Source organism: Lepidochelys olivacea (genome assembly GCF_965140295.1).
Source record: "Lepidochelys olivacea isolate rLepOli2 genome assembly, chromosome: 2".
NCBI classification, from domain to species: domain Eukaryota; kingdom Metazoa; phylum Chordata; order Testudines; family Cheloniidae; genus Lepidochelys; species Lepidochelys olivacea.
Genome location: NC_140412.1, coordinates 268,434,920 through 268,461,064, shown reverse-complemented (window position 1 = coordinate 268,461,064; position 26,145 = coordinate 268,434,920). Strand labels below are relative to the sequence as shown.

At 45.1% G+C, this 26,145-nt stretch overlaps 1 protein-coding gene across 8 annotated transcripts; it reads right to left on the bottom strand.

Annotated features, from left to right (window-relative positions):
* Positions 1-310: 310 nt before the first annotated feature.
* On the bottom strand, positions 311-22,025 carry LOC311515490 (zinc finger protein 746-like). 8 transcript variants are annotated; one of them, XM_084618590.1, is made up of 9 exons: positions 21,855-22,025; positions 19,704-20,297; positions 17,420-17,821; positions 15,268-15,394; positions 13,204-13,317; positions 12,909-13,022; positions 10,623-10,727; positions 9,889-10,002; positions 311-2,924 (listed from the first exon to the last, which is right to left on the bottom strand). In XM_084618590.1, exons 2-9 carry the CDS (start codon positions 20,055-20,057, stop codon positions 2,047-2,049), a joined length of 2,208 nt encoding a protein of 735 aa, XP_084474716.1. In that variant the 5' UTR covers positions 20,058-20,297; positions 21,855-22,025; the 3' UTR covers positions 311-2,046. The 8 variants fall into 8 exon arrangements, with proteins under 8 accessions (XP_084474716.1, XP_084474717.1, XP_084474710.1 ...); XM_084618591.1 differs by having other exon boundaries at positions 311-2,882; XM_084618584.1 differs by lacking the exon at positions 311-2,924 and adding an exon at positions 4,002-7,247.
* Positions 22,026-26,145: the final 4,120 nt, after the last annotated feature.

Below are 26,145 nucleotides of genomic sequence, written 5' to 3'. Positions count from 1 at the left end.
ACAGGGAAGACTAAACTTGATGTCAAGCAGGAAAAAGAAATGTTCTTTGGAAACTAACAAAAATCTTTCAGGTCTTTTGTATACATCACCATAAAGAAATGTAAGAGGGTGCACACCTAATTCTTCTGTCCCCTTTGCAATTCACCTCTAGGAATGCTGTGTTTTTACTATAGCCCTCCAAAGAGGCTCATCTGGTTTTTGTAGTCACCACACCCAACCCTCACCACAATGGACAATTATTTTTTGAATCAATAGGTTTTATGTCCATTTCACTTTTGTTACAATTTTTTTTATTAGAATAAATGTCAGATGGACAATGTTACAGGACAGATTTGTCATCCAGGTTACAAGACAAAAGAGGTACAGAAGAAAGGCAGACAAGAGCTTTGCATATCCATTTCAAGACAATTAGGATGCAGACTATATACAGGCCACCCAGTAACACCACCTCATATGGTACAAAAAGCGAAACCAGAATGGTACCCAGCACTAGTAGAGGGGAAGTAAGTAACCTGGTGTTATTGAACCACCAGTGTGAGTGGAAGGGGTGAGGGGGGTATCAGAAGCAATATACACTTACATAAGAAAACCTGTGCCATTTCTGTACCACCACAAACCTGGAATTTCCATGCTCAGAGTATTTATGAAACTACTCCCAAACCATAGCATCATCGGGAGAATCGTTGACGCTACCCAAGTTCAGCTTCTCAGTGTTCATAACAGCCCATTATTCCCTGCAAACCATTCATGGTGGGGAAGGATCATCAGCCATTCCCACCAGTGAGCGATGACAGAGTTTAGCTGCCATTATACATGTGAGAACATAAGTCCCGAAAAAAACCCACACAGAGAGACGAATTTTTATTGTTTAGGGGTTTTTTCCTTGCGAGGACAGGACAGGACAGGCGCAGCCCTAATGTTAAGATTATCGTCTGAACCTTGGACCAAAAGAAACCTATATTGGAGGAGAGCCAGCAAAGAAGGGCTTCTGCGCTGCAGGACAGCGACACCTTCCCACTAGGAGGGCAGGTATTAGGACACAAATCTTGCAGGAACAGCTGATGAGATTTCAGCCCCATTGAATCTAACCTAAACCCTAGCCCTCACTCTGCTCACCGGGATCCAGACATGCTTCCCCCCCCAGCCCTAGCCCAGCTCACACTGAACTGTGGGGCAAGCTTGTGAACATTCTGTCTGATGCTTTTAGAAGTCATTTCGACAGCAAGGTGGCGCATACAAATAGCACTGCACAGACCTAGACTCGGACACTGCCCCAGGGAGTGTACCAGCTAAGTAGGACAAGACACGGCATAGGAAAACAGATCAGGTGTGGGGATTATTGACTAGCAGGAGGAGGAAGGAGCAGGGGTTGCTCGGAGAGGAGAAATGGCTCTGTGCAGATGAGAACAGGGAGACCACTCCAGGGGTGTGGGGGGAGCATGATCCTGAGAAGGGGAGGAGTCGGGCAGACCTAGGAAGAAGGATCTGGACTCAGCACTCCCAGGTTTTTACCAGGAAGGTGCCAGGTATTTGCCGAACCACAGCAGTTAACCCTTTCACGCATGCAGATTCCTTCAGGCTCTGGAGAGCTAGAGCGCAGGTTTTACACCACTTGCCCTTCAGCAGATCCTGCCTCTCCCGCAGCGTCGAGTGAGCAAAGAGGGAGTCTGCCGCAAGCACTGCAATCTCGCACACTTTAGTCAGCTGGTGCGGAGTAGAGATCAGACGCTCTTCACAGGTTTGTCCAGGGAGCCTGTGGGAGGATGAGATGCCGGGGCCCAATAGGGTCATTTACAATTGGACAGGAACAGCCCCACCCCACACACACTCCAGCCCTGAGGCCTACCAAGCGCAGGGATGAACTGGTCTGGACATAACATGCTAGCTACAACCTAGTCACCCATCCCACTCCTTGGTGTTTTCCCGGTCTCCAGTCTTCGCCCTGGGGAAGCCTGCTCTGACTGGTCTGCCCTCTGCTGATCCTGTGGTGGCATCGTACCTGGGAAGACAGCCCTGCACTTTGCACACTGGCAGGGCGTCCCAGTCTCATGGCTCTGCAGACGCTTGTGGAAGCTGGCCCTGACCTTGTAGCTCTTCTTGCAGACAGTGCATTGGAACAGCCTCTCCCCAGAGCACGCTCACTGGCCATTGGGCAGACGCTGCTTCTGAGCGGACCTCAGCACACTGGCCGGCCCTCCCTCTGGCCTGGAGCTGCTGGCCCGCACAGAGCTTGGCGTGGCAGCTACAGTCCTTGCCACGCTCCACGCAGTCCTGGGGATGCTCCTTCCTATGCCCCCACTGGTATCTGAGGACACTCCCCTTCAGCTGGAAGCTCTTCCCGCACACTACACACTGGAACGGCCTCTCCTCCACGCGGACTTGTTGGTGATTCAGAAGGAGCCACTTCCGGCTGTAGGTCTGCTCACAGCCGGTGTGTTTATACGGCCTCTCCCCAGCGTGGCTCGCATAGTGTCGGATGAACTCCAAATGGCACCAGAAGCTCCTGGCACACTCAGTGCACTGATAAGGTATCTCTCTGGAACAGCTCCTGTGCTGTTTCCCAAAGCTCACTTTCAGCCGGAAGCTCTTCCCACCCTTCGTACACGTGATATATGGCCTCCCTCCCGCGTGGCTTGCCTGATGGACGAGGAGAGGGTTGGTGCCACCCAAATCTCTTCCACTTGAAGTCGGCTCCCCCAAGACAGTGCCTGCCAGGCTCCTTGGCGGCGTTAGGGAGCCGCACTGACCCTCCCAAGCTGTTGTAGCAACCAGACTCTGGGAAACACTTTCCCCTGAACTTCCAAAGAGCATGTCACGCGGCTCCAAGTCTTCAGGATCTTCTTCATGTTCCTGCACCTCCGTTTTAATCACAATCACCTCATCTGCAGCAATAGAGAGAGAATCAGCGACATCACTCCCTTTGCCTGTGTGAGCGAGAGAAAGAAGCCTCTGCTGATTCAGCCATTCAGTGACTCAATGCAGAAAAAACTAAACCTGTCGGCTTATTGAACGTGGCCGATAAAGTAGACAAGGGTGACAGTTTTCAAAAGAGCCTAGGTGGCTTAGGAAACTTAGTCCCATTTTGAAAAGTTACTAGAGACTTTTGAAACTGGGATTTAGGCACTTTTGAAAACTTTACCCAAGATAAATAATGAGTGCACGCACACATGATCTAGGGCCCGATTTGAAAAATCAGCAGAGCAGCCCCCTTCCTGCTCAACACTTCTGAAAATCAGACCATTAGCCTCTAAACTGAGAGAGGAGATTTCTGCCCTGAAAACCTGTCTGTAAACGAGAAGCTTCACATCTTTGGGTGGAGCTCTGGGAAAAGGGTGTATTTAAGTACCGGAGTATGAGGGTCAGCGCTGAGTCCAGAAGGTCTAGACAACTGGAGAGCAAAAACTATCTAGTTAAGGTTATCATTCTATTCCCATTATAATCCTATTTTCAGAAACTCAGTCTTCAAAAGTTACCCTTTTGCCCCGAAACTTTTCATATATGGTCTGAAACCAAAGGAGATTTCCTTCCCCAAATTTGAGTGACATTTGTCTGGACATTCATAGAAAAATGTAATTAACCTTCTCAGTTTTGTAATTTTGCTGCTGATATTGGCGCTTAATAGTATCTTAAACTTGTGGGGTCAAATTCTCAGCTGGGGTAAATCGTCATTCCTCCATTGACCTTGATGGCGCTCCACCAATTTACAAATTTCACATGTGGCTAGTCCTTAGTGAGGAATAACTGCTTAGTAAATGGGGGGAAGGGTATTTTAAACAGTAAAGTCATAACGCATAAAAAGTGTTTTTTGTGAATGTGCTGTAAAAATCAGGGATTTGGAGCAATCAAATTTTTGAATTGCTCCGCTCCAGCTCCACTCCGGCACCAACAGTGACTGCTCCAGCTCCGCTCCAGCTTGGCTCCGACCTCTGACTCAAATTCATATTTAACTAAATAAAAAAGTGCATTCTGTCATTTTGAAAAAACATTTTTATTCAGACTTTTAAAACCATTTAAATGTCATCAACAATGATACAAACTAGAATCATTCATAATTCATTCTGTAAAAAATTATTGCAGCAATCAAGTCATCTTTCACACCCTGACGCAAACCATTTAAAATTAACTTTAAAGCCGAAAACAGTCGCTCTACACCAGATTGAGTTGTTGGCATGCTCGAAGCAATTGTAAAGTCAGAAGGAACAACTGCGATCATCTCGTCTGACTGCCTATATTCCACTACAGGATTTCCCTGAATTAACTTCTGTTTCACAAACAGCAGCTCTTTTAGAAAAACATCCAATCTTGATTTAAAAATTGTCAGTGATGGAGAATTCACTACAACACTTGATAAATTGTTCCAATGGCTAATCACCCTCACTGTTAAAAATTAGTGTCTTATTTCTAGTCTGAATTTGTCTAGCTTCAACTTCCAGCCACTGGATCGTGTTACACGTTTGGCTGCTATAATCATAGGACCACAGGGTCAGAGGGGACCGCAAGGATCATCTAGTCTAACCCCCTGCCAAGATTCAGGATTTGTTGTGTTTAAACCACCCAAGACAGATGGCTCTCCAGCCTCCTATTGAAAAGCTCCAGTGAAGAAGCTTCCACAACCTCCCCAGGTGTCTGTTCCTTTGTCCTACTGTTCTTACACTGAGGCAGTTCTTCCTGAGATTTCATCTGTCTGCTCTGCTGCAGTTTTAACCAGGGATTTGGAGCAATCACATTTTTGAATTGCTCCGCTCCGGCACCAATAGTGACTGCTCCAGCTCCGCTCCGACTCCACTCCGCGACTCAGATTAATTTTTAACTAAATAAAAAAGTGCATTCTGTCATTTTGATAAAACATTTTTATTCAGACTTTTAAAACCATTTAATTGTCATCAACGATACAAACTAGAATCATTCATAATTCATTCTGTAAAAAATTATTGCAGCAATCAAGTCGTCTTTCACACCCTGATGCAAACCATTTAAAATTAACTTTAAAGCCGAAAACAGTCGCTCTACACCAGCTTGAGTTGTTGGCATGCTCGAAGCAATTCTACAGGCAGCCTGAATGCGGTGTGGGTAGCTGTGAATGGCCTCAAAAACACACTTAACTTTCAGCCTCCCAATAGACTCCATCGCCTCACAATCTTCCCGAAAGTTTCTCTCAAATAACGCTTCGTTACAATTATGAATTGCAGAAACTCGCCGGCGTCTTTCTTGTTTATCCAATTCCTTTTCGAAGGCGTCCTCTTCTGAAGAATTGGTGCTTGAATTATCTCCATTTCCCTGTGATGGTTGAAGACGTCTCAGGGATGGACGCTCAAACAAGTTCAGAGTGGATACGGAAGTTTGAGAACAGCCTGCTATTTCTGAAGGATGTGAACTTTCCGAAAACGCAAATTCGATGGTTGAGGACTCCTTCTGTTGTGTTTTGTTTTCTTCAACCTCTTTCGCCGAGTTCAAATGTAGCAATAGATTTTGTTTTTCGAGTCGTCGAGCAATATCAAGGAGCCCTTCCTTTGCCTTTGGTATTTCCCTTGAGGTAAGAAGAATCCGATACCGTGGGTCAACATAAACTCCAGCAAGGAAATGAATATTGTCAAAAAGCTTCTCTTCGTGTTTCTGCATGGAGGATAGAATTCCTTCTGCAATTTGTCCACCATTTTCTTGCAAGAATTTTGACAGTTTTCGCCATTCCTTCATTAAAACTCCCGGGGTTACATCGACAGCTTGAAGATTCACGGTTGTTTGGTTTGGTTTTGCCAAGAGGTCTCGCAGGTTCTTCACTTCTTCCCATTCAGCTTTTGTTAACTTGAGTTCTCTTGTTCCAGCAGCAGCCGCCACTTGTTCACAGTAAGATTGAAAAACGAGAAGCTGATCAATCATCGCAAATGTTGAACCCCAGTGAGTCACCGTATCCAATGATTGAGTTACCCCATGTAGATCAAGCAGAACACTTTGAATACTTGGGGTTCGTAGTTTGACAACGACTTGTCGAATTTTTGCCAGAAATTTCTTTGCATGTTCTTTGTTCAGTCCATCCCAGATTGCCAACTGAAGAGTGTGAATACCACACCTCATCAGTTGGACTTTTGAGTCATCCTCATGAAGCCATGTTGGAAGTATGAGGCTGGGGTCATTAACCCATTGCGCAGCAGCATCCATGTTGAGTTCGATTTCATCCATTCCTTTAGTGCCTTCATCAGGCAAAACAGCTTCAGTTCTGTCCACATCTGTGTTCTCAGAGGTGGAAATGGTTTCATTGTCCTCGCTGAAATTTTTGACGGCACACGTCATGTTTGCTGCATTGTCAACGCAGATGCTCAGCACTTGCATTTCACTGATCCCAAATTTTTCTAAAATAGCTTTTACTTGACTTTTCACGTACGAAGAATTGTGACGCCCTTCAGTGTCGATTATGTCCAAGGTTTTTACCACAGCTTTATCTTTTCCTTCTTCATAGTACTGAGCACTGATTGCAAGGAAATGTCTGTTTCCACGAGTTGCCGCATCCATTTTCAGGTAGCACAATTTTTGCTCCAAAGCTTTCTTGAGCTCTTGGCGACCAGACTCAGCTGTGCTGACAACTAAATGACGAACCGCATCGTGCCCCGTCAAAACGCCAAGCTGCCGACCCATTTCACCTGCAATTTTTTGGAATCCTTTGTTCTTTAGCCTGAAGGTAGTGAGCGGTGTTGAACTCAAGCAAACCATTTCCATCAGCCCTTCACGGAAAGTATTGGCATCCATGGTGACTGTAACCTTTGAGGACTTCAAATATGAGTCAAGTTTTGTTTGCTCAATTTTGGGTTTCTTTTCAGATGAAGCTCCACAAAAAATCTTTTCTCCGGGAGTTTTCAAAGAGCCAGATGGACGTCGTTTAGCCGCATCAGTTTTCTGTTTTGCCTCATCTTCCTGGTCCTTTTTTGTAACCAGAGCTGCATAGTTTTCAGGATGGTTACGTTTTACATGCCGCCAAAGGTTGAAACTTTTCACGGCACTTGCTTCACTTGTCTTGAAGCTACATGGTTTGAGCTCGCCATTCACTTCCTTTTCCACCTTGCACGTTGCCGATTTCTTCTTTGCTTTTCGCAAAAGCCCAGATTTGGGGTTTTCAAATTCAAAAGTAAAGACGTCGTTGAGATCTTTTTCTGTAAATCGGCTATCAATTATGGGGGGCAGATTTGATTTTTTTGTTGAAGCCATGGCCAAATCTTCTTGTGCTGCTACCGCCTCCGAAGGTTTCTTGTTATGATCTTAGAAAAGCAATGAACAAAAGCATTACATTTTTTATAATGTACCTGCTTGGGATATCTTAACCACTTAAGGTACTTCGAATTTATTTTGGATTTTCTGGACAAAAAAATGATCGCATTTTCTTTTTACACAAAATTATTAATAAAGTATATTTTAATATTTTAACATGTTTCTTGCAGTTTTAATGAAGTAAGAAGTATTTTTAATACACATAATATACATTTTTATTTATAAATTGCAAGTTAGTTTTTCTTATGAAATTTTGCTGTAAAAATATTCAAAATATTTTACAAGTTTTTAATTAATATCTCAAAAATGCTTTAATATAGATATAGCAATGAAATGTGGTAGGTGCCGTAGCATTAGTACGTGCTATCGCTGTTCTACAACATTAACTTTTGGGAAGTAACGAGGCCACACGTTACAAGGCTGAAAATCAACTTTAAACAGGAAAGTGGATTCAAATTGCAAGCACAGTCCTTTTAGTAAAGAAAGCAAATTTTTGGAAATTTTTGCTTCATCAACCTGAATAGATTATACAAGATAGAGCAAATAACAGGTTCAATCTTGTATGATGTTTCCAGCCTGATGAAGGAAAAACATATTTCTGAAAATTTGCTCTCTTTACTAAAAGGACGGTGCTTGCAATTTGAATCTGCTTTCCCGTTAAAGTTGATTTCCAGCGTTCTATCATACAACAGCATTCAAATAACATTATTTAAACTACAGGCGTCGTGAACTGGGGGGACTACTGGGCCAATTTTATTTAATATTTTTTAAATCTTTGACTGTTTAACAGATACGACCCTGGAATATGATTTAATGCTAAAACATGCATTAAAACGGTACTCTTAATTTATTTTGTATAACTAACTGTTTCCGAGAAAACTGTTTAAAAATTTTAATCTGCTTAGATGCTTAGAATGATACAAACAATTTTACTTATTTATTTTTCAACTTTGGAACCATACATTTTAAACGTAATAATAAACAACCAAAAATTACTAACTTATTATGGAACATAATATTACTGCTCATAGCCAGGAGCAGTCAATGACAAGCCTTTCTTGAAATATGAAATAAAAATGACCAACAGCCAGTTCGGGATGCCTACGGTTTAAATAATTTTGGATAATGTAATATGATAGCACATACTAATGCTAAGACAGACATAATTTCATTACTTTATATTAAAGCATTTTTGAGATATTAATCAGAAATTAACTTTTCATAACCTCGTTGAAGGAACTGTAACTCCCTTAGGAAGAATTTTAGGACACGTGTTCACAGAAACGTTTTTCTTGAAATGACCTAAGGATTCACCCCCAAAGTTGTGTTGGACATTTTCCAACCACTCTGGATATATCACAAAAATCACTCCCAATTTATGTAAAAATGTTTACTGTATATTTATATGCTGCACACGACTTTTTCAGTAAATTTAAAATTACAAACTCCAAAAGAGCGTTGAACAGATGGCATATACAATAAGTCCGCCAGAGTGATACGGGAGCATGTACAAATGTACCGGTAACGAGAGCCAGTGTGAGAAATTAGCTTAAGTGATTAATATCTCTTGCGATATCTTAATATATCAATAAACAAAAACATTATTTTTTTTGCAATATACCTGTTTGCGATATCTTAAATGTTGCGTCTTGCGTCACACTTTTCCGTAATGGCAGCACTCAGCGCATCTCGTTGATCAACCCTTACAAAAGAAGTATCAACACATACTAATCTAACTATCTAACTAATCTATGCAAGTACGTACTCGCCTAACCTTGGCACAAGGGTGGGAGCAGTCTGCAGTGTTGCCGGATGTCTGATAATTATCTGATTCTTTAATAAAACATATCTCTAAAAAACTTGGTAATTTTGTATCTGTACATTAAATCTTGATTTCGGCCAAAGTGAGAAGAACTGTGACATATTATGTAAAGTAGATGTTAATATCAATTGTTATACAATCTGAAACTTTTTGGCACCATTAGGACTTTCTTGCTGAATATCATTCATTTGGATTGAAAATGAAAAAAGAAACTGGAGCAGTGGAGCAGTCAAGATTTTCTGTGCTCCGGCTCCAGGCAAAAACCTGCAGCTCCACTGGTCCGTGCTCCAGCTCCGGGCTCCACTCCAAAGCCCTGGTAAAAATGTCTATTAAATAGTTAGTCCGTGATTCAATACAGCTGCGAAGTTTACACTGTGCCACCTTGTCCAATACTGCTGCTAGGCACTGGATATATTTACTGAGTGCTGCGAACAAATAATGCACAGCGTTGCAAAAACCCGCCAGACACATCTCAATTGCAGCACAGGTAGCTTCTCCCTCCTCCCCTATTTTTTCCTTCTTTTCTGTCTTTTTAAAAGAAAAGAAAAAAGAAATTAAATGCAAAATAAATCTTGTGTTAATGCAATGCTCGGCTCAGAGTTCTGAACGAAGAACTATGGGTAATGCAAAAGTGAAGATTCTGATCATGTTAACTCAACTACATCATGCGACTGTCAAGCTTAGGAAACATTTCTCTTGTAATCATTGCATTTGGACAGTGTCAAGATTGCAAATTGTCTCCTGGATTTGAGGAAAAGAGGATTTCCAGCTATTTCACACCCTATCAAAGTTGTTACAATCCATCTCACCTGCGCAGAGCTCTGTATGGATTTGCCTTTCCTCCGAGACCTGCATATCCTGCACACCTGGCTCTTCCTCGACGTACCTCCCGCAGGAAGCGTAGCGTGCAGAAGCTTGGCACCCTGTTCACGACAGACAGAGGAACGCATTGCTTTTCTGATCTCCACAAACACTATACAAGGCAATGTCAACTGATCGTAACCCAGTGCTGTTTTTGGGCTGGAGGAGACACACATTCTGATTGGCTACAAACATTTCACTGAGGATCCACAGGAAATAAATGCAGAAGGGTTCAGAGCCAGGAGAACTTGAGATTGGTGGAAATCCAAAGGTGATAGCTGCGTCCATAAAGGGGCAGGTGGTACCGATAGGCCCGGGCCTAGAATGGAGCTGTACAGAACAGCATTGCCCCAGGTTTTGCTTCAGGAGAGCTCCCTGGGAGTAGAGTCTGCACCAGCCCTTCGGCGGGAGCAGTGTGCACTCCTCCCTGTGGCTAGCCAGCCCTGCTGGTAGTGTGGAAGTGGTGGGGGAGAGGGGGTAAGGACCTATGTTGTCTCCTTTTGGGGGTACAGCTCACTCGGGACTAGTAGGGAGCAACCTCAGCACTAAGGACTGCAACTGCCAGGATAGGAGAAGGCTCCTTGCACTATAATCTCTTGCTCATCTGTACGGGGACCAGCCAGAGCCTCGACCAAAAGTTTTACTGGATTTCACTCACTGGGCAGCTTAGCGCATCACTCACCAGCGAAGGGGTCTGTAGAGAGCGCTCCTTCCCCAAAGCGTTCCTGATCCTCGGCACAGGACTGTTCCTCTAGTTTAATCCACGATAAAACGTCACAGCCAAAGACTGTATAATTGGTTCATGGAAAGAGGTAATAATAGATGCTGTGTTTTATTCTTATATCTCACTGACTCATTCTGACGAAGCATCTGATGCGATTTTAATGTGAACACACAAGGGCTAAACTAGAAATTACATCATGATTGTCCATCCCTTTCTATTAAGTGCTGACATGGGCAGAGATTAGTCACCAAGACAGTTTCACAGAGAAGGGGAGACTTTGGAAAGTGTTCTCATATCTCTTGACTATGTAACAAGTGCTTTAGTGCAGTGATGGATGCTGTAGAAATATAAATAATTATGGTAGAAAATGTTCCAAGGGCCTAGCTCCTACAGCAATGGACACACTAGGAATACCCAAGGTGGACGGAAAATTATACAATCTGTAGAAGCCAGCAAAGGTTTTGTTGGAAGGCTAGTTTCTCCTTCTTTAAGTTCAGCTGATATCCGGAGAACGCTGACACAGGTAAGTCCAAAGGTGGCCATTTGGTATAACCACACGTGCAACATTACAGAGCTTTAGGTCATTGTTAAAAATCACTTATATAGTGCTGCAGACTCTAGACAGCGCATCAAACCACGCTGAAGTATCCAGATTCATAGTTTTTTAATGCCAGAAGGGACCATTATATTTTGTTTCACCTGCATAATGCAGGCCAAAGAAAATCACCCAATAATTTCTGCATCAAGCCCTAACTTTGGTTTGAACTACACACTGGCAAAAGAGAAGGCATAGCCATCTTGGGGATATAAAAAACAAATTTATTTGAGCTTAAGCTTTCGTGAGCTACAGCTCACTTCATCGGATGCATCCGATGAAGTGAGCTGTAGCTCACGAAAGCTCATGCTCAAATAAATTGGTTAGTCTCTAAGGTGCCACAAGTCCTCCTTTTCTTTTTGCGAATACAGACTAACACGGCTGCTACTCTGAGAAAAGACAATATGTAGGTATATACAAGCACATGATAAATGGCACAGGTACAGAGAAGGAGATCGCAGAATACGTATGGCTTGATGCGATCAGTACAGAGTGGGAGTATTACTAAATTAGAAAGTACTGTACAGGTATAGATAAGGAGAGGTTGAATTGGGTCAGTTTGTAGTGGCTACAACAGCCTGCCCACATTTCCTGGTTGCTGTTATCTTGTGCTAAGCTTTCATTTAAAGAACAAACAAACAAATAAAAATTCTGGTGCTTATGGTTGCCTGCCGACTGAATTTAATCAACCCAATTATATCTGCTTGAGTGTGCAAACAGCTTGAAACACCTCAGAAAGATACACACTGCTCCTATTCAGGCTGATGTGGTGTTGCCTCTGGAGCCTACCGATGGCAACTTGAACTCCCAACATTTTAAACTTTCACTGCTGATCGAAGCTCACAAGACAAAAAAGAGGAAGTATCCCATAATGAACTGAGTCATCCATTGTGGAGTCACAGAACGGCAAAGCTTGGACTGGAAATGGGTCTTGGGAAGAATCCCACCACCTTTTTCATCTCCAATCACACAGTGCAAAGGGATATAAGGAGATGGATATTTGGAGGTAAATATTTCCACCCATTCTCCTGCATTTTGACAGAAGATCAATAACTTTCCTTCCACCAAACATGTTAAATGTAGAGTGGTCAGCGCATGCATGCTGTTAGGCAGTGGTAGAAAGCTGGCACTAGATACGGGATACTGTAAATTGAGGTAAATCAATTACTCCTTCACCATTACCTTCATTTTGCTGTCAATCAATGTGTCTATTTCAGAGGCATTTATTTTACCCTACTGATATGAATGTCTCTCACTTTTTCCTCTTCACTAACTCACAACTCCAAGCGCAGTTTGAGAACAGCTGTTCAGCAGGCAACCAAGGGATTGATTTGGTCTGACTCTGGGTGTTCCAACAGCTTTAATTTCTTTTAGTTGCTGAGGCCCAAAGGTGAGTCACTGTCAACTTGCAATAGCAGGCAACCAACCAAAAATATGTAAGTCGAAAAGTGTGGTTTATCTTGTTATTGTTGCATTCCGTTAGTGTCTGGCTTGGACAGAGGCAGATTGCCAGCTTTTTACTTCACTCATCCCTGTGTAGAGGGACAGCACAAGCCCAATGGGACTTATGTGATGTCCAGCCTTTGTGCAGGTGTCCTGTCTGAAGAGGTGAATTTTACCCTTTGGAATGGTTTCAATCCATTACTGACCTGTGCTGGGGTCTGCAGGGACACCTCTTTCCTTAGCATTGCCCTGTTCCCCAACACACGGCTCTGCGCCTTGTTCGGTCTGGCACCACTGGCCAGGTGCAGCAACGGGAGAGTCTGCTCACGGGGGGGCGAAGGGAAAGAAGAGAGAATTCCATTATGTTTATCTAATATCTTTTTAGCTGCTGGCAACACATTAAAAATGTCTGAAAAGCTAGAACCACGAGGTTCACAAGAACTTTGGTTCTTGCTTTGTCCTTCCCATGCCCTTTCTAAATTGTTTTAATCCATTACTCACTGACGCACGGCTCAATAGAGATTTTCCTTTCTTCAGTGTCCTGCAGATCCCCGATATACGGCTCCTCCCCTCGCTCTATCCGGGACAGGATGTCAGGTTTAGAAACAGCATAGTCTGTTCATGGGAGATGATATTAGGTGGGATACAGTAGGATGTTTTATTCAGATCAGTTACACAGGGATTATAAGGATCCTTTCAACTGTGATATTCATTAGCTTTTTTTTTTTTAAATCACATTTATAACAAATCAGTTTCAATGAAAAGTAGAACCTGGTTTACTTAAACATTGTCTAGTGAGGGGCCAATCCTGCAGGTGCTTACTACCAAACACAGGACTTATTGCTGGTAGTAGGCCCATTAACTTCCCCAGTCATCACTGTTATTACCTGCAATATAGTAGCACCTAGAGGCTCCAAACAAGATCAGGACCCCATTGTCTCTATTGCCCAAACGTTGGTTCTTTTCACTCCCCATGTTATGGATAATGAGGCTGGGATGAATAGCCTGGATTCATCATACAAACTGCTGACATTGCTCCAGAGAGGCCCGATTCTGGGGAAGCTCTTGGAGGCTCTTTCACTGGGGGAGGTTAATTCTGTGTTCTCCTTTGGGAATGACTGAATGGCTGGTCATTTCAAGGTTTGACACCAGAGCCTGAGTTGGACTGTGGAATGGTGTTTACTGTGGGAGATGTGAAGAGATCATTGAACACCCTCCTCCTCCGTTCCTAGCAGCGGCTATGAGTTAGACTCTAATTTGGTCCAAACGTTCTTTATACCACACAGTCATTTGAATAAGGGGGAAAAGGTCCCTATATGGAAGGTTAGTATCACTTTAGATAAGCTATTAGCAGCAGGAGAGTGGGGTGGGAGGAGGTATTTTTTCATGCTTTGTGTGTATATAAAAAGATCTTCTACACTTTCCACAGTATGCATCCGATGAAGTGAGCTGTAGCTCACGAAAGCTTATGCTCAAATAAATTGGTTCGTCTCTAAGGTGCCACAAGTACTCCTTTTCTTTTTGCGAATACAGACTAACACGGCTGCTACTCTGAAACCTATATGGAAGGGTTATTGTAGGTCAATTTAGCATATTACTCAAGAACAGAGCAACTCCACAGGGATTGACGCATGCTCATTGCATCACAGCTACGCTGTTGAGGATGGAGGACACCAGAATGCCAAAGCAGCTGTGGAATGGAAAACTGGAAGCAGGTAACTATACAGGAGGCAGCCAGAAGAAACGCTTCAAGGACACACTGCAGCATAATCAGAAGCAATGCAACATTGCAGCTGGGAGCTGTCACAATAGACAGATCGCGCTGGCAAGCAGTCAGGGATGGGGTTACTCAGATCTTGATCCTGAGGCGCTGAGTCATACACAGCAGCAGATTCAGCGGGCACGGAACATAATCCCTTCCTCAACACTGAGCTACATATGCCCTCGATGCAGAAAGGACCAACACTCTCACATCGGCCTTTTCGGCCCCAACGTAACACTGTCATCAGCCTCATCTGCGGTCACCAAGGGCAACAACAATTCCTCAAGAACGGTGAATTTTAATTAGCTATTCTGTCGCTGCCTACACAAAATCAGCCATGTGGGGGGGAAACCCACAATGCCAGTTAAAACACTGTTCCTTCTCCCATGCAGACGGGACCACCAGTGCTAACTATTTTATGCTTCCCCGGGATCTGCAGGAGGAAGTGCACCTGCTTGGGGTTTATATTACCCTGGACTTGACTCTTCAGTTGTTTCTCTTTGGATACATTTTTCATCAACAGCTGACATGGAAACTAGCAACTTTCTGTATCTAGATTGAATTTGAAACGTAGATCCCACTGTGCTTCTAGTATGGGATAAGAGGAGGTGGTGGCCTTAAGCCCAATAGTGTATATTTTGGTATTTCTTCCACAGAAGGATGTGAGGAACTTGAGCTATCATAAACATCTGGAAGACTAATGGCATTGTCCCAGCACAAATCAAAGGAACTGTGAGCAGGAGGAAACCCAGTCCATGAAAGATCTCACCACTTCTAATAAAGGAATGAAAACTGATCCTTACCCAGTGAGATCAGGGTCTCATAATTCCCCTTTATGGTGTTCTTGTAAAGCTCCTTCTGCCATTCATTCAAGCTCTTCCATTCCTGCTCATTGAAATAGACGGAGATGTCATCAAATGTCACCGGTACCTGAAATTACAAGGGGGGAGTCACTCACCACCTTCTAATTCTGTCACACAGACCTTTTTATGTTAACTCTAAGAATGTTTTAAAGTTAATTTAATTTGAGTTTAGCCAGAATCAAGATACCATGATATTCAGCTCGTATAAATCAGCAATACTCAATTGTCTTCAAAGCAGCTATGCCTAGTTAGGCTAGCTGAGGATCTGGCCCCATACAGGGGTCAGAGTTTGCAGCTTGACATTATTATTATTTAATGTGACAGGGGTCCGTGATGGAATGCCTGTCTGCAGAGAACGTCTGAGCCCATAACCACCCATCCACTCCCATGCAGGATAATGGGAGTTTAATCAAGTAAAAATGATTCACTTTGCAATCTGCAGTTTAAGCATCTTTGATTTCCCAGTGAGAAGGGTCTAACTAACACTGACTGAACAGCTCCAAGGAACCATAATCAGCTGACAGGCACAGTAAATGCCAGCCAATAAGGTGCATTAACTTGGCACAATATGAATGGATTGTTTTCACGGTGTTGGAATTTCGTAACATTAAGTCTGAGTAACACTGACATTAACCGGTCTCGGCAGTTCCCATTTGCGTCCCTCTCTTCATGGGTCCGTCTATACAGTTCTTTCCCAGGTGCAGCACAGTTTCTGCAGGCGCACCGGAAAGCAGACGGGACAGCGTACCAGAGAGAGGCACAGCAGGGTTCATTGCAAGTGGGTTTCACACACAAAAGAAAAGTTTGAGTGGGGAAAGTCCAACCTCTTTCCGGCTGTTAGGCTAATGCGAATCGCTCAGTTGGTATCTGAGATGAGAGGGTAACGTTTTGAAATGCACAGGCCCAGTGGGCTTTGCCTATGAGAGGTGCAGAGTGTTGCAGAGGAAGGCTCTAAAATGGCAAAGAGGCAGCAGGGAAAGTCGAAAACTGAAAAGGGCTGGTAAGAGCAGACAGGAAGGATAGTCCAGTGGTTACAGCGCTCAGCGGGGTTCAATTCCTGTTCTTCCACGAATATCCTGTGGAACCTTGGGCAAATCTCAGTCTCTCTGTGCCTCAGATGTACACCTGGGGATTATAGCCCTGCCCTACCTCACAGGGGTGTCTTCTCTGACTATGAACTTTGGGCTTCTATCCTTTCCTTAATCCGGAGAGGTTTTTCAAGATGTTAGATTTGTTCTTCCATTCCCTCCCCTTTCCCCCAACTGCTCCCATCAGCACGAGAAGGGAGTGGGGTGAAAGTCATCTAACTAGTTCTGATCAGCACAGGGGTTGACTCAAAAAACCCTCTGCCACCCCATCAAATCTGAGCACTTTTAGAGCAGCAAAGACAAGGAAAGAACAAGCCTGTGAAAAAAATCCCTCGTGTATCTGGTAATAGAAGGGACTTACTTAATAAACCTTTTAACATGGTACAGCCCCTTCCACATGAAGCACTAAAAATGCTTTACGAATACTGGTGGCTTAAGCCTCACGTACCCCTGTGAGGAAGGTAAATATCATCCCCATCTTAAAGATGAGGCTCAGAGAAGTTAAGAGGCATGTCCAAGATCACACAGGAAGTTTGTGGCAGAGCTGGGAAATGAATCATAGAATTATAGCGGGTTAGGACTGGAAGGGACCTCAGTAGGTCATCTAGTCCAGTCCCTTGCACTCAAGGCAGGGCTAGATAACAATTAGACTCAGACTTCGATTCCCAGACCTCTGCATTAACTACAAGACCATCCTTTCTACTCTATGCTGACTTCTGCCTCCTTAGTGCTCGTTGAGATGTGCTGTGACAATGCTTATTTTCCTAGCTTATTGCTTTGACCACATCACCCCCCTCTCTGCATCCCTCCACTGCCCATCATATCAACAAGAAATGTCTCCTTGTCTGTATCCCCCATTCCATCTCATCCAACACTTCTATCGTAGATTCCTTGGGAAAGGGACTGTCTTTTTGTTCTGTGTCTGTACAGCTCCTGCCACAGTAGGGTCCTGGTCCGTGACGGGGACTCTTAGGCATTACCACCACACAGATAAAACTAGTTACCTTGGGCACCTCCCCGTTAGTGCCTGGGGGGAGCCTCAGGATCCAGAAGTTCCTGTTCTTCAGCAGGTTCTCCATGTTCTCCAGCCTCCTCTGCAGCAGCCCATACTCCTGGATCAGAGTTCCCAGCACGGCCCACTTACTCTCCAGCTGGTTCCCAAACTCCACCACAGTTCTCTCACAACCTATTAGCTTTTTTTCAGCCATCCACATTCTCCCTTCCAGACCCAGCAACCGCGTGGCATAAGAATCTAATTTCCTCTCAACAGCTTGGACTGTGGCTAGTACAGTCTGAAGGGAAGCCTCTGCACTTGGAAGTGGTGTTTCTTGTACAGACGTTTGCTCCGGGAGGACCGGTGGCTGCAAGGCGGCAAGGGGCTGCGGTTCCACCTCCCATTCATCAGCCTGTTTCAAGGACAGAAAATGAAAACAGAGTTGAAGTCACGTTCCCTATCGGCAAAGTTAGCTACAAAGAAACAGGACAAGCAGCCGCTCACATGCAACAGGCCGCCCAGACTGTTCAAGGTTGCATCTTTATCATCACCGGCTCACATTCCAGAAGTGATGGTTAAAAAGCTGCTGACATTTTCATTATAATCCTCATTTATAAGGGTCAATGGGAATGGTATTGAACTGAAATGTCCCATGCATCTCGGGTTTTGTCCTAATTTGTTTGAGGAAAACTGCAATATAAGGCAAGAGCTTTTCTAATCACGTTCATTTACAAACAAAAGTCAATCACTACAACAATCTTATGAGAAGAGAATTAATGAGCCTGGCATGAGGTCTCCTTGCCACAGGGCCCCAGAGACTCCCAGGGGATGAGCTAGACGGGGAATTCCCTGCGCGAAGAGACATCCTTGCACTAGCTCTAGAGAAGTGTAGTGTCAGCTGTGAGTGGCAGGAAGCACTAGCCGTTCTGAGGACACACTGCCCAAGTCCAGCGGCACACGCTCGGGGCGGCTCGCCTCCCCCACTGCTTGCACCACGGCAACTGTGCTCTATTTTTAGCATGTTAACTCAATCGGAGCTAGTGCAAATATGCCTCCTTAAAATGGGAATCAAACAACCAACTCCAAGTGTTGACATATCCTGGGTCTCTCGTTCTCTCTTATGGCCCATCTGCGCGCCAACATTTATCCCATCAGGAGATGGTGTTATATTCCAGCAGTGACCAGACAGGATAGGAACAAACTAACTGTACAAAATCGGTGCTCCAGTCTGTACAAACTTAAATTTCACAACACCCCAGGTAGGTAGGTAGATAGGTATTCTTATCCCCAGCATTCAGGTGCAGAAACCATTTTAGAAATGTTAAGCAACTTGCACCAGGGCAAAGAGTAAATGTGTCTGGACCAACATTTGAATCCACGTCCCTTTCTTCTCCTCATGTCCTTGTCATGAACTTGATGTTTTTCCAGAACTGTCCCCAAATAATATCTAATGCCCTAGATCACCATGCTTCCTAGGCAAATCATTTCACTGTGTCCTAGCTTTCCTCTCAGTAAATTAAGATCTCCTCAGTCATCAAATTTACTTGGCTTCCTAAATAAACTATGATTATTGCTGTTTTTACAGATGGGAAAACTGAGACCTGCTGGGGATAAGAAACTTGCCTCAAGAGCACTGTGGTCCAGCAGTTTAAATACAGGCCTGAGCATCAGGAGAGCTAGGTGTGTGAGAACATGAACCTCCATTGATCACCTCCCCAGCTAGACAGAAGACTGCAGTGAACCAGGCTTATAAAGCACTAGAGAAGCGTGAAGCATTATTAAGGCCAGTCAGTAGCAGACATGAAAACAGAGTTCAGGGGTCACAGGCCCATGCCCATTTCTCTGGCCCTGCAGAGATCCTCCAGGTTGAAGTTTCATTCACCTCTTTTGTCTCAACCAACTTTTCCCCCAAAAAACTGCTACATTTTTCCCAAAGGTTCCCAAAATCTAAAACCAGCTCATTCCACGTAAAGTTTGGCAACAAATATTCACCCAGTTTTAATCCCAATACTTTGCATCTCTGCAGCACCTTCCCTTGGAGGATCTCAAAGCAATTTACAAACACAGACATATTAAGACTCATAACCACCCCAGGGAGGCATGAAGTATTATTCCCCATGTAGAGACAGAGAAACTGAGGTTAAGTGGCCTGTCCAAAAATCACATAGCAAGTCAGTACAGAAGTGGGAACAGAACTCATGACTCCTGGCACTCAATCCTTTGCTTCAGCCAAGGAACTGTTCTTCCTCTCAATATAAACACATAGTGTTATTCATCAACCAACATTTAGGTACCTCTTCGATGATTTTTTTCCGGAAGGCTCCTCTTCCTTTTGGTTGCGATAGGGACTGTGGGTTCCCGTTCATGCTCGGGCAGACGTTCAGAGTCGGAACCGCTGTTTTGGTTAGAAGCAACCGCTTTCCAAATTCTAATTTTTTTTGCGTCACGCTTGAAATGTCAAAGCACTCGTCTGTGAAGTGCGCAGAGCAGATCAGCGAGCGGTCGTGTCCCCCTCTCCAGTCTGCTCTCTTCATCCGAACAAATCTGTCCCAAAGGCTCCTAACATGAGGGTCTTTTGGAAATTTGAACAAGGATACACCATCTTGGGTGGTGTTGGAACACCTGGCCACTACGCAGCGAGCTGGCATGGTTTGTAACGTAAAATGTTACTACGTTACAATGTCACTAGCAGGCAAGTTCTAGAGATTCCTCCAGCTGATCTGTTAGAAACCTTTGAAGGCTCTTTCCTAAGTAGCTCTGGGAGTTGGTTGCATCCCTGGTCTCCCAGTACAGTTCTGACACTGTAGCTGTTCGGTGTAATGCTCAGAATCCCAACAAGCGAGAACACTCCCTTCGTCAAACTCCTTGGCTTTTTATTTGAATGACACCTAAAAAGCAGAGAGAAAACCCTCTCATGCACATAACTATAATGATGTTGTGTAGCCACACCAGGTGCATGTAAAAATTCAGTTACTTATTTTAAATAAAAAATTATGCAATGTTTTACGAGCCTGGTTTTGAAAAGTTAGGTGTGGAACTGCACATACAAAATAAGTGCACAATTACATACACACCGTCCAGGTAACTGCGCATGCATATGCCTGGTTGTGGTCATTTCCATTGCTTTCCCAGACCGGAAGAAGAGCTCTGGCTGGCTCAAAAGCTTGTCTCGCTCACCAACAGAAGTTGGTCCAATAAAAGATATTACTGGACCCCCCTTGTCTCGCTAATATCCTGGGACCAACAAGGCTACAACTACACTGTACACAACCTTGGCAGTTATGCGGTTTGTGCACACAATCATGACAACTGCATGTGAAACTCGCACATCTAAAATTTTTCGACATTGGGCCCAACCTGTTCAAACTTCTGTGCTCCTCCCCTACCAATGTTCATCCCTGCACCTCAAAGCACTTTAAGAACAATTGATGCATTTTCAAAATCCTTATGTGAGAAATAAGAATCTGTTACCACTCCCATTGTACAGCTTCTGTGTGCCAGGCTGTCAGGGATGAAAGGACCAGTGCTTCATTTGTGCCAGGGCTTGCCAGAGCTGAGCCCTGGCACCTCTAGGCTTAGGCGTTCATAGTCCCAGCACCTCTGGCTTCGCCACATCAGTTATGAAAGTCCAAAAAAATTGATTAAGCTCCAGCACCTATTTGCTTGAGCCCCAGCTCAGCTTTCATTACAAATTAAGCACTGGAAATAACTCACCCAAGTCAGTAGCAAACTCCGAAATAGAATCCAGGCTGCTTGACATTAGGTAACCCTCTGACGCTGCAATGAGCCTCCTGTGTAAAGCGATGCTGGTGCCCTGTTAACACCCTCTGCAGCCAAGCACCTGCAGCCGCCAGGCCCTGACTACCACCCTCCAGGATGCAGCTCAGCAGGCACAAGCTCCAAAGGCCACCTGAGGCAGGCGAGCGGAGGCGCTAAGAACCAGCCCCAGCCCAGGAATCAAGGCATTTCCTTGCTAGCCTTCCCCCTGCCCGGCTAGGGCAGTGCTAGGCCCCCTCTCGCTAGCGCTGGGAAGCGGGGCGCTAAGAGCTGCGCCCAGCGGCAGGGCAGGGCGCCCAGAGAGCAGATGTGAGAAATCGGGACGGGGGTGGGCGGTAATAGGTGCCTATATAAGAAAAAGCCCCAAACATCAGATGTCCCGATTTTACAGGGCCAGTCCTGGTCACCCTAGGGCAGGGTGCCCCCGACCCTACGCCCCCCGGGCTGGAGGTCAGGGCGGACCCCCGGGAAAGGCAGCTCTCCCCCGCTGCACCGCTCTGCGCCTGCATTCGGAGCCGCCGGGCAACGTGTAAACGCCCAGCCCCAGGGGACTCCAGCCAGGCCCTGCGGGGAGCGGGTCGCTGGGCACACGTGCCCCGGCTCTGCAAGGGGCCCGCGGGCCAGGCACCGGGGCTACGTACCGCAGCGCCCCTGCTCCGGGCCCTTACCTGGGCAGCGGCCCGCTCGGCCATGGCCCCCCCGGGCGGGGCTGCTCCCGCTGCGGGTTGGGCAGAGTCCCGGCGCCGCCTCGCCACGGGCCGGCCCCGCTGCCGGGCGGAGCAGAGCGAGCGCGGCCCGCAGGGAGGGAGGGAGCCGCGGCCTGGCTGCCGGGGCCGGGAGCGGCGGGGCGGGGCCGGCGGGGAGCGGGGCGGCAGCGGCCCCTGGCGGGGGAAGCTCGGCATCGGCCGCGGCCGCCGCTTTGATGCCCTGGAACTGTTGTTAGCGGTTGTAACACGCGTGTCCACACGTCTTCAAGCCGGGGACCGGGGGCCACCTCAGGGGGCAAAGCCGTGACAGCGTGGGCGGGTCTTTAACTGAGGGACCCCGGTCGCCCTCCGTGCAGGGGAGAGTTTTAGCACCTGTGGGTGCCAGAATAAAGGGGCCCCCGCCCCCCTTCCCTGTGCCGGCCTCTATCAGCCTGAACTCACCTCAGACAGAAAAGGAGGCCTTGTGGCACCTTAGAGACTAACCAATTTATTTGAGCATGAGCTTTCCTGAGCTACAGCTCACTTCATCAGATGCATACCGTGGAAACTGCAGCAGACTTTATATACACACAGAGAATATGAAACAATACCTCCTCCCACCCCACTGTCCTGCTGGTAATAGCTTATCTAAAGTGATCATCAGGTGGGCCATTTCCAGCACAAATCCAGGTTCTCTCACCCCCCTCCCAAAAACCACACACACAAACTCACTCTCCTGCTGGTAATAGCTCATCCAAACTGACCACTCTCCAAGTTAAACCAGAACATGGGGGGGGGGGAGGAAAAAACAAGGGGAAATAGGCTTAAATAGAGACTGGGAGTGGCTAAGTCATTATGCAAGGTAGCCTGTTTCCTCTTGTTTTTTCCTACCCCCCCCCCCCAGATGTTCTGGTTTAACTTGGATTTAAACTTGAAGAGTGGTCAGTTTGGATGAGCTATTACCAGCAGGAGAGTGAGTTTGTGTGTGTATGGGGGTGGGGGGGATGTGAGAAAACCTGGATTTGTGCAGGAAATAGCCCAACTTGATTGTCATGCACATTGTGTAAAGAGTTGTCACTTTGGATGGGCTATCACCAGCAGGAGAGTGAATTTGTGTGGGGGGGTGGAGGGTGAGAAAACCTGGATTTGTGCTGGAAATGGCCCACCTGATGATCACTTTAGATAAGCTATTACCAGCAGGACAGGGGGGTGGGAGGAGGTATTGTTTCATATTCTCTGTGTATATATAAAGCCTGCTGCAGTTTCCACGATATGCATCTGAGGAAGTGAGCTGTAGCTCACGAAAGCTTATGCTCTAATAAATTGGTTAGTCTCTAAGGTGCCACAAGTACTCCTTTTCTTTTTGCGAATACAGACTAACACGGTTGTTACTCTGAAACCTGTCACCTCAGACAGGTTTCAGAGCAGCAGACCTGTTAGTCTGTATTCGCAAAAAGATCAGGAGTACTTGTGGCACCTTAGAGACTAACCAATTTATTTGAGCATAAGCTTTCGTGAGCTACAGCTCGCTTCTCAGATAGAGAGTCTGCCCTGCTCTTTTCTCCTCCCACTCCATGAACCATGGCCTCCAGCCCAGATCCTCAGATCCCGAAATCAATGGACATTAGGAGCCTTTGAGGATCTGGGCACTCCTCAGGGGCGCTGGGATAATTTATATCGTGGGGATCCTGGGAGACATGGAACCAAACTGTAAACCCTGTGTATGATGGAAACCACTTCCAGCCAGGGGGTGCAACCGCACCCCTAGTTCCAGCACCTATGGCCCTACTCCTCCTTTTTCCCTTCTCTCCAGGCTCTCATCCTCCCACTCCCCCTTTTTCCCCTGCCACACCCATCCACTCTCTGGCCTTGGTTTCCTTTCACTCCAGCCCCAGCAACAGGCTCCCTTGTGGGTAATTTGCTGGGGGCACCAGTGTAAATGGACAGCTGCATTCCACACCCACAGAGACTTCTGAGTGGTCTTTGGGTGTCACATCAACGGGTGACTAAAACAAATGAGTGGGTGGGTCGGTGGAGAGAGCACAAGGTAACCGTGAGAAGTTTATAATTAGTGGAACTAGCAGCAGTCGCAGCTGCTTAGCCATTGTCATGTATTTTGTAAGCAGCCCTGCATGGGTGAGTTTTAATTAGTTTTTTTTTTTTTAAACCCTTGCTGCACTCCAATAGATTTCAGACCGGCTTGAACCTATTTGACTGTTAAAATACTCACTGGCTCAGAGAACTGCTCATGTCCTCTGCAGTTTGGACTATGGGATGGGTGGTCGTGTGTTTAATATCACCCTCACTTAAAATGTTTCTTTTGTGAAAAAGTGGCTAATCTCAATAGTGCAAAATAGCCCAACTAAGGTACATTTACCAGATTACTGCAGCAAAACAATGCATGTACAGATGCACTGAAAATACAATTGAAAGGCAGCACAGCGTGTATGCCAGTTCTGACTCAGATCAGAGTTGTTCACATTGCAGCCATCCAGCAATGGACTGGCAAATCTTAATTGAGATAAACTGGTTCTACTTATTAGCCTGAAGCAGTATGTTGCTCCCACGGCATGCTTCCGTCCACAATGTTTCATGTTTATTGGAACAGGCCCAGTTCCAATTGATACTTTCCATGTTTTGCATCAGGAAGAAACAAGACAAATTATATTCCAAAGCCCTAAACGTCTAGGTAAGATCTTTACTGTCCTTTAGAAATAAAACTTAGGGATAGCAGAAATCACTTTAGTTATCTTTAGAAATCACAAAGTTAAAATCAAATGCTTCAAAGACAAAGGTTATTAAATATACCAAACACTCATTCACTATGTGTTAAAACAGGTTAAGAGCTAATCTCCATTAGCTCTGAATGGGCTGATGAGGTCCCATATACTTCCTTATTTTCTTTTAGGTCCAATGAAGTCTATGCCCTTCATGTAGCAAGATACAGCTTATCACCACAGTGGATTCTTAGCTTACTGGGCTATATTAACATTATGCTTACCCATAGATTGTCAGAAGGCGTGTATGACAAGAAAAATTAGTATTGTGATCATTTACAGGTTATTTAAAAGTAAATGTATAGTGCAAGTGAATGAATATTTTCCACTGTTGCTCAAGTGAGATGCACAACAGATCACAGTTCCAGCTCAGGTTCTTTCAGCCAACTCTGCTCTTGTTTTAGGGACATGACCAGCCCTTTTAGAGGCAAGTGGATCCACTTTGGGATCTCACATGAATATTTCTGGTATCCAGTATTCATTTGATGTTCTCAGGATCTCAATTTTATTGCTTAGTAGGTTGTGATATTTCACTATCCGGTGTATCATGCAAGAAGTATTGAGTTTTGCTGTTGAATTCTTTCAGTATTTATTTTTTTGCAAAGCACAAACAGAGAGAGTTCTGATTTGGCCTTACACATGTTTAGTTTACTTAGCAAGCTCGTCAAACTTTTAATCCTGAATGGCTACTGCTGCCATTGACACTATGTTGTCAGATAGTCTATGGCTACCCTCTGGCATTGCCACCAAAGAGATCTGTTGTGTAGTGTCCTGAATTGGGCGGGAGTTTCCTGATGGCTGGTTCCTTTAGTTATAAGTGCAACTTGCACAGTGGGAAAGTCCTTCACAGTCTCTGGATTTTATTCACAGATTGTAAAGTCAGAAGGAACAATTGCGATCATCTCGTCTGACTGCCTATATTCCACTACAGGATTTCCCTGAATTAACTTCTGTTTCACAAACAGCAGCTCTTTTAGAAAAACATCCAATCTTGATTTAAAAATTGTCAGTGATGGAGAATTCACTACAACACTTGATAAATTGTTCCAATGGCTAATCACCCTCACTGTTAAAAATTAGTGTCTTACTTCTTGTCTGAATTTGTCTAGCTTCAATTTCCAGCCACTGGATCATGTTACACGTTTGGCTGCTATAATCATAGAACCACAGGGTCAGAGGGGACAGCAAGGATCATCTAGTCTAACCCCCTGCCAAGATTCAGGATTTGTTGTGTTTAAACCACCCAAGACAGATGGCTCTCCAGCCTCCTATTGAAAAGCTCCAGTGAAGAAGCTTCCACGACCTCCCCAGGTGTAGATCAAGCAGAACACTTTGAATACTTGGGGTTCGTAGTTTGACAACGACTTGTCGAATTTTTGCCAGAAATTTCTTTGCATGTTCTTTGTTCAGTCCATCCCAGATTGCCAACTGAAGAGTGTGAATACCACACCTCATCAGTTGGACTTTTGAGTCATCCTCATGAAGCCATGTTGGAA